General features: G+C 41.6%; 1 protein-coding gene across 10 annotated transcripts in view; it reads left to right on the top strand.

The window, feature by feature from the left end:
- FAM13C (family with sequence similarity 13 member C) overlaps positions 1-12,413 on the top strand; it is a 286,605-nt gene that overhangs the window by 267,784 nt on the left and 6,408 nt on the right. For 8 of the 10 annotated variants that reach the window (XM_027531041.1, XM_027531040.1, XM_027531039.1 and 5 more), the window contains 3 exons: positions 1,650-1,731; positions 3,159-3,370; positions 11,350-11,445. In XM_027531041.1, coding sequence (XP_027386842.1) covers positions 1,650-1,731; positions 3,159-3,370; positions 11,350-11,445 — 390 coding nt within the window. The remainder of the gene's footprint in view (positions 1-1,649; positions 1,732-3,158; positions 3,371-11,349; positions 11,446-12,413) is intronic. The other 2 variants (XM_027531047.1, XM_027531046.1) reach the window with 1 other exon arrangement.

Below are 12,413 nucleotides of genomic sequence, written 5' to 3'. Positions count from 1 at the left end.
CTAATCCCGTGTACATTTGATGATCCTCTTACACGAGTACTGTTTCTTTCTTCAGACTTGAGAGGAACACGGTCTTCTCCCCATGTCTCTCTGTCTCACCAACAACTTGCTGATGTTAGATGGATTTAATAGATTCTTAATCACAGCAGAGCCGCCAGTCTTGTCACTAACATTGCACACATTTCTGGCTATTATGACAGTGTTTATGATGTCTTCTTGAGCATGCCTATATAGCTCTTTGTATTAATATATCCCCAGTTCAAAGTAACCACTCATTTTCTTGAGCCTGTGTTTATGTTACCAGAGTGGGTATATTTGCTGTTCTTCTCTCCTGGTTTCTCTTTTCTATAGAAAATTCACTTTTATACTCTGAAAAGAAATCCAGAACTCAAGATAAATGATTTGTATGAATAGAGTCATATTCTTCTAAAATTAAAGCTATATTCTTATTGCCACATCCAAGTGTGATTAGTTACTAGTGAGGACATACTATCCTAGTATGGTATCCCAGTAAAGATAGCAATAATACTATTTTAAATTCTAGCTAACACACTGATAGTGTTTAGCATGTGCCTGGGACTTTTTTCATGCATATTCATCATGTTTCAGACTCATCATGTTTCATGCATATTCACTGATTTATCCCTAATAGAAACCTTATGAAAAAGATGCTATTAAATCCTCATTTGATAGATGAAATTGGGGCATGGGGAGGCTAAATAATTTGCCCAAGTCCACACTCATATGGTTAATCTTTACTTTAATGCTACTCCATCTGGATAGTAAGTCTATAAACAGTGAGGAGTTGAAATCTGAGGATGAGGATTCTTCCATAAATACTGACTTCTCAGACTTACAAAGTTTTAGAGATCCTGGGGTCTCCTTTCTTCAGCTTGGAGCTTGTGACTGGTAGGAGCTAAAGCTTCCAGTTTGTAGTATTCCCTAGACAGGTGTGGTCATAAACCATGAACAGAGGCAAGGCAATGGCACCCCACTCCAGTACTCTTGCCTGGAAAATCCCATGGACGGAGGAGCCTGGAAGGCTGCAGTCCTTGGGGTCGCTGAGGGCCGGACACAACTGAGTGACTTCACTTTCACTTTTCACTTTCATGCATTGGAGGAGGAAATGGCGACCCACTTCAGTGTTCTTGCCTGGAGAATCCCAGGGACAGGAGAGCTTGGTGGGCTGCCGTCTATGGGGTGGCACAGAGTCAAACACGACTGAAGTGACTTAGCAGCAGCAGCAGCAGCAGCCCTCTAAGTTGATATAAAGAATGACCTGGCCGTGGGGTGTCAGGTGTGGGTAGCCCACAAGGTGATTGAGAGGTAGACTTTATGGGGCACTGGCATGGTGAGGACTATGTAAAAATGCTGGGTGACCAGGCATGTTTAGAAACAAGGTTCATGGCAAGGATGAAAGAGTGGAGGAAGTCAGGAATGTTTGCTCTGCTTCTCAGATGCAACTTCATCTGCTGGAGATAGCTTGCCTGAAGTTCCCTCCCAGCTTTATATATGTTCCTGAACTATCTTTGTGTGCTTCAGCTGCTTAACATTTGTTTTTTTGTTTTTTTTTTTTTCCTTTTCTCTCTTTTTTTTCCCTCCCTCCCTCCCTTTCCCTCCTTCTACCCCCATTTCCCCCTCCCTCGCAGCCTTCCCATGGTGACAAGACCTCTAATCCTGAAGTCCTGAAATGGATGAATGATTTGGCTAAAGGTCGTAAACAGCTCAAAGGTAAATGCTAGCAAGGGAGTCTCCTTTTTAAGGAAGGAAGCAGTTAAAATTGTGATAACGTGCTCCAAGCAGTTTTGGATTCTCTTCTGCCTGGGCCCTCTTTAACCTTGTCTCCTGCCGAGCTTGGAGGCCCTGTCTTAAAGAGTCCTGGGTCCCCTTCATTGTTTGATCCCATTGAATACATCTGCCTATAAAGGGACTGAGGAAATCCAGCCTCCCAGGGGGAATGATTCACTTCAGTGCCAGGAACATTTCAACGTGGAGTGTTCACCTCCTTGGGTTGTTGGGTTTTTGGATGTTAGAAAGAGGCCTGAGCAGTCGTTGATTCCACAAACCCAAACTGCACAGAGGAGGATATTTATGTCCAGAGAGAGGGGACGGTGACATGTCTGGAAGGTGGTGAGTTCAGAGTAAAACTAGGTTCTCTTGCCTCCTAATCCAGTCTCCTCCTTTCTTTGTCTCTCTGGAGATGGTGGTCTGAGTGTTAATTAACTCTCAAATCCATTTTAAGGGATTATAGTTATTTACCAATAAAAATTTATTTTCTTCCTCTTCCTACATTTTTATCTCAATACCTAGAGACATAGGAGCTTTCCCAGATTTCTAGAAGGATGGTGATAAAGAACTGGAAAGGAATATTAAATTAATTCAGTGGTATTAAACTGTAGTGATGTAGCAGGTTTATAAAATATGCAGTGTTTAAACACCACGCCAGAGCCTAACTAAAAAACAAACATCAAACAAAGACAATGTGCTATGTAATTGAGAAATCAATATAAATGATGCCTCATTCAAAAGACCAGTCCCCTAGCATATTCTGAAATGGAATTTCCTAATAAGTCCCAGGTGGCCCTTTTATTTTTAATTATGTAGGTTTATATAAAGCCACATTGCAATAATGGTGATTTCTGGATTTTAAATACTGGCATTAAGACAAAAGTGTGAGATCTGTCAGGTTGGGACTGGCATTCTGTCTCCTGTTCCCTGCCCCTCCTATATATCCTCAGATGACTGCCTGTGTAATGTCTTCCAGTAGACCTTGCATTTCCACAGGGGGCTCTTCATGACTGCACAACTTTCAAAACCCGAGGAAAGGAATCTTTGAGCGTAGTATTTCAGGTGCTGTGGCAGATAACAGGTGAAAACTTTGGGGCCAAGTACCTCTGGTCTTCTTCCTCTGAAATCTAAACCATTCATGATCCTTCTACTTCTATGAGATCCTTGCCTCAAGAGCCCTCTATTTTCACATCTGATGGGGAGTGTGTGCTGCTAGCCTTGGTTATTAAGGCTGCCCTTGCCCTGTGGAAAGCCATGGTCAGCACTGTTCATTTCCACTCGGCATCAGGGGAGAAATTCCTGAAAGGCTCTCTGGTCTTATTAGACCAATGAGTCTGCGTGCTCATGGTAACTCATCACATTTCTCTTAGAACTAAAGCTGAAGCTGTCGGAAGAGCAAGGGAGTGCTCCCAAAGGCCCACCTAGGATCCCGCCCTGTGAGCAACCCACAGTCCCAAGAGAGAATGGGAAGCCGGAGGCCGTGGGCCCTGAGCCGAGCTCCTCGGGAGAGGAGACTCCAGATGCTGTGCTGAGCTGCCTGAAGGAGAAAAGAGAGCAGCTTCCTTCCCAGGAGGATCCTAAGGTACCTCACCAGCCTTCACAGGGCCCCAGCACTCCACATGGTGCCAGTAAGACCATGGTTTTGACCAGTTTGTACACATAAACATCTTTGTGAGACTGGCTCTGAAATTTCAGTCAGATGAGTTCCTAGTGGGCTGTTAGCTATGACCTACAGTATTGCCACATGGTTCTGGGTGTTGCCATTCTGAAGGTTATAGTGTTGCATGTTGATGACAGAAAAATGGGAAAGACGCTAGCGTATATCATATCTTGTTCTCCCTTACGTTCCCCTGATAAGTTAGCAAATGAACCCAATACTAGGATTATAGCCTCATTTTACTGTGTGTGTATGTGTGTGTGTGTGTGCGTGCACACCCCCATGGACTTAGCCCACCAGGCTCCTCTGTCCCTGGGATTTTCCTGGCAAGAATACTGGAGTGAGTGACCATTTCTTCCTCCAGGGGATCTTCCCAACCTGGGGATTGAACTCAAGTCTCCTGAGTCTCTTTCATTGGCAAGTGAATTCTTTACCACTGAGCCACCTGGGAAGCCCAGGGTCTTTATAGATGTAGTCAAGTTAGGGTTACTTGAATGAGCCATACTCTGGTTTGAATGTTGTCCTTATGAATTTGGGCACAGAGAGTAAATGCCATGTGACTATGGTTTAATATTTCATATCATAAGGATAGAGAGGTAGGGTTTCTTGAGGAGTGCTAGGTAACATACCTGAAGACTTCAGCTTAGACATCTTAGTTTTGAAATCTTGGTGAGATACCCAGATACAGTTGTCAGTTACACATTTGGATATATGAGCTCAAAGAAAAGATGTATTATATTTTACAAAAAAAGATGATGAAACCAATTAGTACTTACCTGGTTAGTCCCTCCTCTCCTGCATATCTATGCTCACATTTTACTAATGCCAAGGAACCTTCCTAGTAGTCCTTTCTGTCTGAACTCTGAGTAGCAGGGTTCTTTCATTTCTTGAATAATCTATAGCTACCATAACATAGGGCTTCCCTGGTGGCTCAGTGGTAAAGAATCTGCCTGCCAATATAGGAGACATGGGTTCAATCCTTGGTCAGAAAGATCCCCTGAAGGAGGAAATGGCAACCCACTCCAATATTCTTGCCTGGGAAATCCCATGGACAGAGGCTACAGTCCATGGGGTCACAAAAGAGTCAGACATGACTTAACAACTAAGTAATACCCTAACATAGCTCTTAACTATTCTGTATGCCATTTTCTGTCTCTCACGGTACTTGACAACTTCTTGAGTAAAGCTTAGGCTGTTTATTACTTACGATCCTTAGTGTCTGTACATAGTAGGTATTGAGTAAGTGTTTGCAAGGTGAATGGATTTATGAATGAACAGACTAGCATATTAGACTTTGAAATGAAGTCCTCTTGAGGAGAATGCTGGCTTTACTTGTTCTGTTGTATTTACATTATCTAGTCTAGATCTTAAGATGGCAACATATGCCAAATCCCAAAAGGCTTACTGTTTCCCCTTCTTGGTGCATATGATATACAAGTAGAAATGGGCCCTTGGATACCTCTGTCATTAAGAAATATCATTCAACTTAAAAATAACCAGTGTGTCGTGATGAGTGATCTTCACTCAGCCAGTGTATCCCCTCCTCCCACCCACAAAGGTTCTAGACTTTGTCACGGTCCTTGGGTAAGTAGATAACTCTGTGTGTGTGTGTGTGTGTGTGTGTGTGTGTGTGTGTGTAGACACATGACATGCTCACATTTTCAGGCACATCTGTGGTTTTCCATTCTTTAGTGCTTCTGATGGTCTTTCCTATATTTTATAGTTACTTTGACCACATCTATAAAAGCAACATATAACACTTAGAGCAGGACTCTGTCCTTGAATAAGCCACTTTCTAGTTATGTATGCTTCACAAGTGAACTAATTCTCTGATATTCAACTTCCTCATCAATAAAAATACAGATAATACCTATTAATATAGTTGTTTTGACAATAAAGGGCGATGCCTGGTAACTGGTGGGCAGTCATTCATTTGCAAAAAGATCTGAGTGCCTATCAGTGTTATGAACTGTGGTATGTGCTGGATAAAAAGATTAACAAGATAGTAAAGTGATGTGGGTTACTGCCTTCATGGTGCTCATGTTTTTCTGGAGTTGGGATATAAGAAATAACTCAATAGATAAAACCATTAAAGATTTTGATAAGTACTGTGCAAAGAAACATGATATGATAGAAAATAATAAGAATGGTTTCTGTATTATATAGTGTGGTGAGGAAGTCCTGTGACATTTAATGCAAAAGAATCAGCAGGCCAAGAGAGCAGCAAAGAGCATTCCAGATAGATGGAACTGCAAGTACGGTGGCCTTTGAAGGAAGAGCTCGTCGGTGGTTGGAATTCTCAGGTCTGAGTGCTAGTGCACCGGGCGGCATGATATGAAGTCAGAAAAGACAGGTCAGGGCCCATAACACAGGAGCTCCCAGGCCACTGAAAGTATCAGGAAACTGTTGAATGGTTCCAAGTGTGAAAGTGGCATGGTGTGATTTACACATAAAAGATCTTCCTGATTGATCTATGCAGAATAAATCATAGGAAAATGAGCGGAAACGGGAAGGTGAAATGGGCGGCTTGGACTAGATGTTCACTGTGGAGATGGAAAGAAGCAGATGCATTCAAACTCTATTTAGGTTGTAGAATCAAAGGATGTGCTGAATCACTGGGTGGTAGGGAGTGAAGGAAAGGAGATGGGTCCATTACTGATGGGGAAAAACTAGAGGGGCGCACACTGAGGGTAGGAGAGGAAGCTTAGCAGGTCTGTTTCAGACATACTTGTTTTAAGATATTTCATGAGTAGGGTGACCCACCATCCCAGCTTTCCCTAGACTTTCCTAACTTTAGCACCGAGAATTCCATGGCCCACCAAAAGCCTCAGTCCTTGGAAAACTGGGATGGTCCGTCACCCTGCTGAGGCATTTAAGTCAAATAAAAACATGTAAGTGAAAGTCTGAAGGTCAGAAAAACTCTGAGTTCTCTAGAAGTCATCCTTGTTTAAATGGCTGTTTATTTCTATTATTTTATTTTACTGATTGGAAGATAATTACTTTCCAATACTGTGAAGGTTTTTTGCCATACATTGCCATGAATCAGCCATCTGTTGAACTGTTTAGTGTCAGAAAGTGAAAAGTGAAAGCTGCTTAGTTGTGTTTGACTCTTTGTGACCCCATGGACTGTAGCCCGTCAGGCTCCTCTGTCCATGGAATTCTCCAGAATATTGGAGTGGGTAGCCATCTTTTTCTCCGGGGGATCTTTCCAGCCCAGGGATTGAACCTGGGTCTCCTGCGTTGCATTCTTAACCATCTGAGCCACCAGGGAAACTCCTAGTGTCAGAAGTCCCTTCAGAGAAGCCTCGTATCGCTGTAGTAGGCTAAAGTTAGATTCTTTAAACAGATATCACCTGCTGTGGAATGTGTGTGTCTCAGGACCTAAAGCTGCAGGATTGTTCTGGGAGAACTTCACACAGCCAACCTGACGTGGCCGGGCAGCTATGGATGGTTCCTAAGGGGGGAGTCTAGAAGCCACAGAAGACGCAAAGGGAGGACTGAAAATTTCTAAGATAGTGTTATTCTTGGCTCCTTAGGGAACTGATTAGCATTTGAGGTGATCTCATTAGGTCCCATTTCTTTAAACTCAAAATGATGGATGATTTTCATTTAGGGTCTTTGCTTTACTGCTTAAAATGCATTAAATATTAAAGCTTTCAAGATGAGTTCTTTCTTTTCTAGAGATGCCTTTTTTATGACTCTTCCTGAAATTTTTGCCATTGGTGTTTAGTCAGAGCTCATCCTAAAACTGACAAATGCAGGGGACCCTACAGCATGGCCTTGTCAGTTCAGATCCTGCCACTGAGTGATTTTCTCCCTCTATCATCTGTGGGTGATTTTTGGAGATAGTCACTTCCGGGTCACAGGGTGTGCATTGAGCCCTGAAAATGAGTGAATCACCCCTCAGTTCTGATTATGATGCCTGTTTATGTCTTCCTCTGAAATGCTGAATTGGAACTCGCACCTCTCCCCTTTTTATTGTCCCTTCCAAGAACTGTAGGTGGGGTCAGGCGCACAGCACAGATTTACATGTGGGTGAGTAATGACCATTACTACTGCTGCCCCTTCATCAACTGTAGTGTCTCTGAAGAGAAAAGCAGATTTTTAAAAAACATAATAATTATAAAGATGAAATAAATTTAATCATGGATTAGTGAGTTGTGCATTGGAGGAAGGGTAAAAGGCACCAAAAGGAATATCCTATCAAGTTCTTTTGTCTATTTATCCTTTCAAAAAATTTTAATTTTCTGAATAGGTGATACTTTCTCACATAGTTGAAAGAACAGAAAAAGCTACACATTAAAAAGACTCCTCCCCGTCTGCCAGCTCCAGCTCTGAGGTCTCCCACCCCTGAGCAGGTGCAGCTGTTGTTAGTAATGTTTTTTGTGTCCTTTTGGAGTTTCTATATAAGGCATATACAAGAAAGGATCAATATACATTCTTAACTTGCCCCTTAAAAAAAGGTAGCAGTCTACATAATTATGAATCCTTTTTTTCATTTTGCATATTCATATTGACATAGTTTCTCATTATTTATTAAACTTATGCTTTAATAGCACCATGGTTTCCTCTTTTAGTAATTTACAACCTTGATGGTAACCGCAAATCAAGTAGTTTGATGACTTAAATAACATTTAGTTGCCTGACTCTGTGCCAGGGATATTTACATAAGATAATTAAAAATAATCCTCATTTTGCATGTTAAGAATCTAAAGTTCAGAGAGTCCATAATTTTCCAAATTAAATATAGTGTGTAATTTTTGAAGCCAGTTATCTGAACTTGCGGCCTCTCTTTTCAAGGCCAACATTGATCTGCATATGCTTGGAAACCTGAGCTGACCTGGCCATCCTCTCCAGCAGCTGTTTTGCATGGTGATGTTCACTAGTGACCTCCTGTGTTGTTGGACTGACTGGTTAGTTGAAACAGATTTGTTCCACACAGACTGTCTCCCTCAGTGAGGGCTTGGGGAGACAGACTCAGGGAAAGTTTGACAGAACTTGAGTCCTTAAGGCTAAAGAATAATGGATTCCCATCACTCTCTGTCCAGAGAGGGGAATGTCAGTTCTGCCTCCCTCTGCAAGAGAGAGCTTGTTTATATGGTGACGATTTGAGTGATTTTTATGTTTCTGTGGTTTCCTGTGAAAGAACACAGGGACCAGTACCATGGGGAGAAAGGAAACAGGGATGGTGGTAAAAGCACTTAGGCTGCAGCAGTTTTTTTTCTAACAACTGTCTGACCAGGGCCCAGAAAGAATGGACACTGGGGCTGACCACTCAGCAGCAGCTCTGCTTGGAAAACCAGCTTGCTCGGGGCAGCCATTCCAGACCTTGGTGATTGGAATAACCTCCTGGATGGGGTGGGGTGGGGCAGTTTTTACGATGGAGATGTCAAGTTGTCAACAAAGCTTGTCAAATTTCCTTCTATGCATGGTCCCCTCTTGCTTATCCTTCTTGAAGTCTTTTTTCTGATGCCATAAAAATGGAGGAGCAGGAAGGAAGGGTCATTTAGCTTCAAGGTTTATATCCTTAAATTTATCTTTAAGATCGGACTACCCATTCATGCTCTGGATCTCTCTCTGGCTCTTGCAGGTTATTCAACACGGTCCTTGTTTTCTCCATTTAAATAAAAAAACATAAGTTATATACTACTACTATGTCATAGCCAGCCACTAATATGCAGAGTTGGGGAGCAGGATGCATTTCAGAAAGAGCCATTGGACTCAGAGGAGAAAATGGTCTGAATCTCAGTAGAAAGTGGCCGAGGAATGAAGAATAGCTGAGTCCAATGTGTCTCTGCCCCTTGATTGGAGGTACCTGTCCTGCAGAGCCTACCTCGACTCCTTTTCCTCCGTGAAGATCCACTTTGCAGGCCTCGTGATAGCTACTCTCCACAGGCCCCTGAGTGGAAGACAGCTCCTGGCATGTCTCACCACTAAGCCTTCTTGTTCAGGCAGCCTGCTGTCCTGTCCAAATGTATTCGAGGATAAGCACTGAAGGCATTACAGTTTTGGCAGTGTCCTGTACTTATGGCCATTGAACCCTCACATCTGTCTTTGGGGATTACTTTAATAGTGACCCTAAGAGTAAATCAGAATCATTCGAGTGAAAGATGAACTCCATACGTTATATGCCTGCTCTGACTTTTATCTAGCATCTGTGGGAGGAGCCTTTCTGTAATAGCATTCATCATTCTAACTTACGTTTTGGTCACTCTTTTCTTTTTCTCGTTTAAGACTAAATTTAGCTTTTGTAGAATCCAGACAATATAAAATATTTTTATTGTAAAAATAAGGAAAATCACAAAAATCAAACTGCAATAGAGAGATGCCAATAATAGTTAAATGCACCCCTTTCAAAGGGCTTTCTATGGAATGTAAGTCCCAATAAGGTACTGAATAAAAGATCATTTCAGTGTTTTATGAATTGAGAAATTTTTTTCTTTGTCACCTGTTAAAATCCCATGTAATATGTGGATTTTTCATGTGTAAAAATGTATCATGACTAAGAAAACCTTTAAGGAATGATTGGGCTAGAAAATGAAAGGTTCTTGGGGTTACTTAACCAATAAATGAACTGAACATAGAGAGGTGGTCTTTCTTTCTACTGAAAATAAAAGAGCCTTGGGTCAGATAGCCTGTGGAATTTCTATGAAGATTGCTAAAAATCAGACTACTTTTACTATATATAAAAACCTGGGTTATTAGATGGGGGGTAGGAAAGCATACACATGTGGACCATGAGAATTTGAAGAAATACATGATGTAATTTATCTGGGCAGACAAGACTACAACACAGACAACAGGTGAGGCCCGGGCAGCAAGATACAGAAATGCTTCACTTCCTTTTCTCTGTGAAGAAAGATCAGCAGAGGCCAGAATGGTTCTCAGCTGGAATGGAGAATAGCTAGAAGGCTGAAACCGTACACGTTTGAGCCATTTTCTCTTCCTCCAGGGTTCTCATGGGGGCTCTGGAGGGCAGAGTCAGGACCCTGGGGTGGTTGTGCCGTGTGCTATTTGTACCGTTTCCTTCCCACCACCTGCCGAGTGAGATCCACGGGGCCAGAGGGAAACAGAGTCTGTGTGTGGTGAATATATAGAAACGTCATGTGGGACACACATCAGGAAGGAAAACCAGAGCAAGCAGAGGAGTTTGGTCATTTTGGATGGAGAGGTAGGTAGGTGGGTGGGCAGTTAGGCAGATGGTTAATAGGGAAGTAGGAAACCATTTAGAATTGTGTGTACCTGTGGCATGGGAAAAGTAGTGTTTAGGGATGAGTCAAAGGGCAGAATGGATTGGTGGGCCAAGAGGTTATACACTTTTTTTGGTTGGAAGGAACTTTTTAAACTCCCAACATCCTTGTTGTATAGGTAGGAAATTGAGAATCCAGAGAGGTTTACTGTTTTATCCAAAATATTTAGTTTATGTCAGATTTAGCCAGTAAGATAGCATATAATCCAAGAATGTAGTGACAAAGACCTGGACAGGGTTGGTGTCTGTGGGTAGAATCTTGAAAGTCCAGATAAAATACATGTTCCAGAAGAAAAATTGATAGCCTCAGTCATCCATTAGTTTCTTTAAGAATGAAGAAATAAAGAATTATTAATTCTTTAATTAAATAATTAAAGGCACCTTACCATTTAAACACTGAGGATTCCTCTAGTAAGCTCTAAAAACATCTTTCTCAACTTGGACCTCTCCTTTAAGAAACTTTTCCTAGAAGAAAATTGGCATGTGCTTCATACAGTATCTTATCAATGACCTACCTTTTGAAGATTACTATTGCATTTAAGTACATTCCCTTACTTTTAGGCTTCAAAACTTTTTTTTTTTTTTGGTCCTGTTAAAAACATTGATGTGTTTTCATTCTTGTTTGAGAAAGGAACAATAATGTCATGTTTTCCAGGTAACGAAGCAAGACAAGAACCTCATAAAGCCTCTTTATGACCGATACAGAATTATCAAGCAAATCTTGTCCACACCTTCCCTTATTCCAACAATTGTAAGTTGGGAAGCTTGCCTTCACTACTAACCTGTCCTTGTGCTTTGTACTGATATTTAGTTAGGGAGGCGGCACCAGGAGAGGGTAAGCAAGCCTTCTTGGCAGGATATCCTGCCCACACGGCCAGTTGTATCACAGCGTAGAACCGAGGTCTCCCTCAGCTCCCACACTGTACTTAACAGTGGCTCTTAATTAAAACTACTGTTAAACAGGACTATATAGCGAGTCTATTTTTGAAGCCAGTTTTAGCATTTTGTTTCATTGTTTTGGCATTACCTAATCTACAACAGCACAGCTAGACAAAACAGAACCCGTTCTAGTCTGGGTGTTGTTAATTTTTCTCCTTTAATATGAAAATTGATTTGTGTGTTCTTTCATAATAATGCTGCATTTGTTTTTGGTACCATTTGACCATCACTGTATAAGATAGAAGCAGATTTATTTCAATAGAAAATATGAATACTGAAATCAGGTTAGACTACTTTTAATTAAGAATGATTTATGGGAATACAGAACTAGAAAAGCACCACAAATCCTACACCACCAATATTAGAACAGTCACTTGCTCAAGATGTCAGTATTAAAAGAAAAGGAATATTAACAGATACAAATTTAAGTATACTCCAGTACATTTATACTTCCACAACTCTAAACACAGAGACATAGTGATTCATACTCTTTGAGATTTTCCCGTTAAGGAAGCGTAATTTAAAACAGGGAATGGTTCTCAGATTTCCTTGCAAGAAAATCTTCTGGTTGTGACAAGCATTATCAAAACAGGTTACAGAGAATCTCCATTTTGTTTTTGGCCTTCATGAAGTGGTTCCCTGAATTTGTCCATTTTCTGAGTATTCTCTGTATCTGAGCCCAGACCAGGGCCTGATTTGGGCGACAGGAGGACACAGAGGCCTGTGGTCCATCTCTGCTCACCCATGCTAACTCTTATGAGGCTGGGGCCCATAAGTCTG

The sequence above is a fragment of the Bos indicus x Bos taurus genome, chromosome 28, assembly GCF_003369695.1.
Source record: "Bos indicus x Bos taurus breed Angus x Brahman F1 hybrid chromosome 28, Bos_hybrid_MaternalHap_v2.0, whole genome shotgun sequence".
Taxonomy (NCBI): domain Eukaryota; kingdom Metazoa; phylum Chordata; class Mammalia; order Artiodactyla; family Bovidae; genus Bos; species Bos indicus x Bos taurus.
Note: the sequence above shows the minus strand (reverse complement) of the source record. Positions and strands in the feature narration are given on the sequence as shown.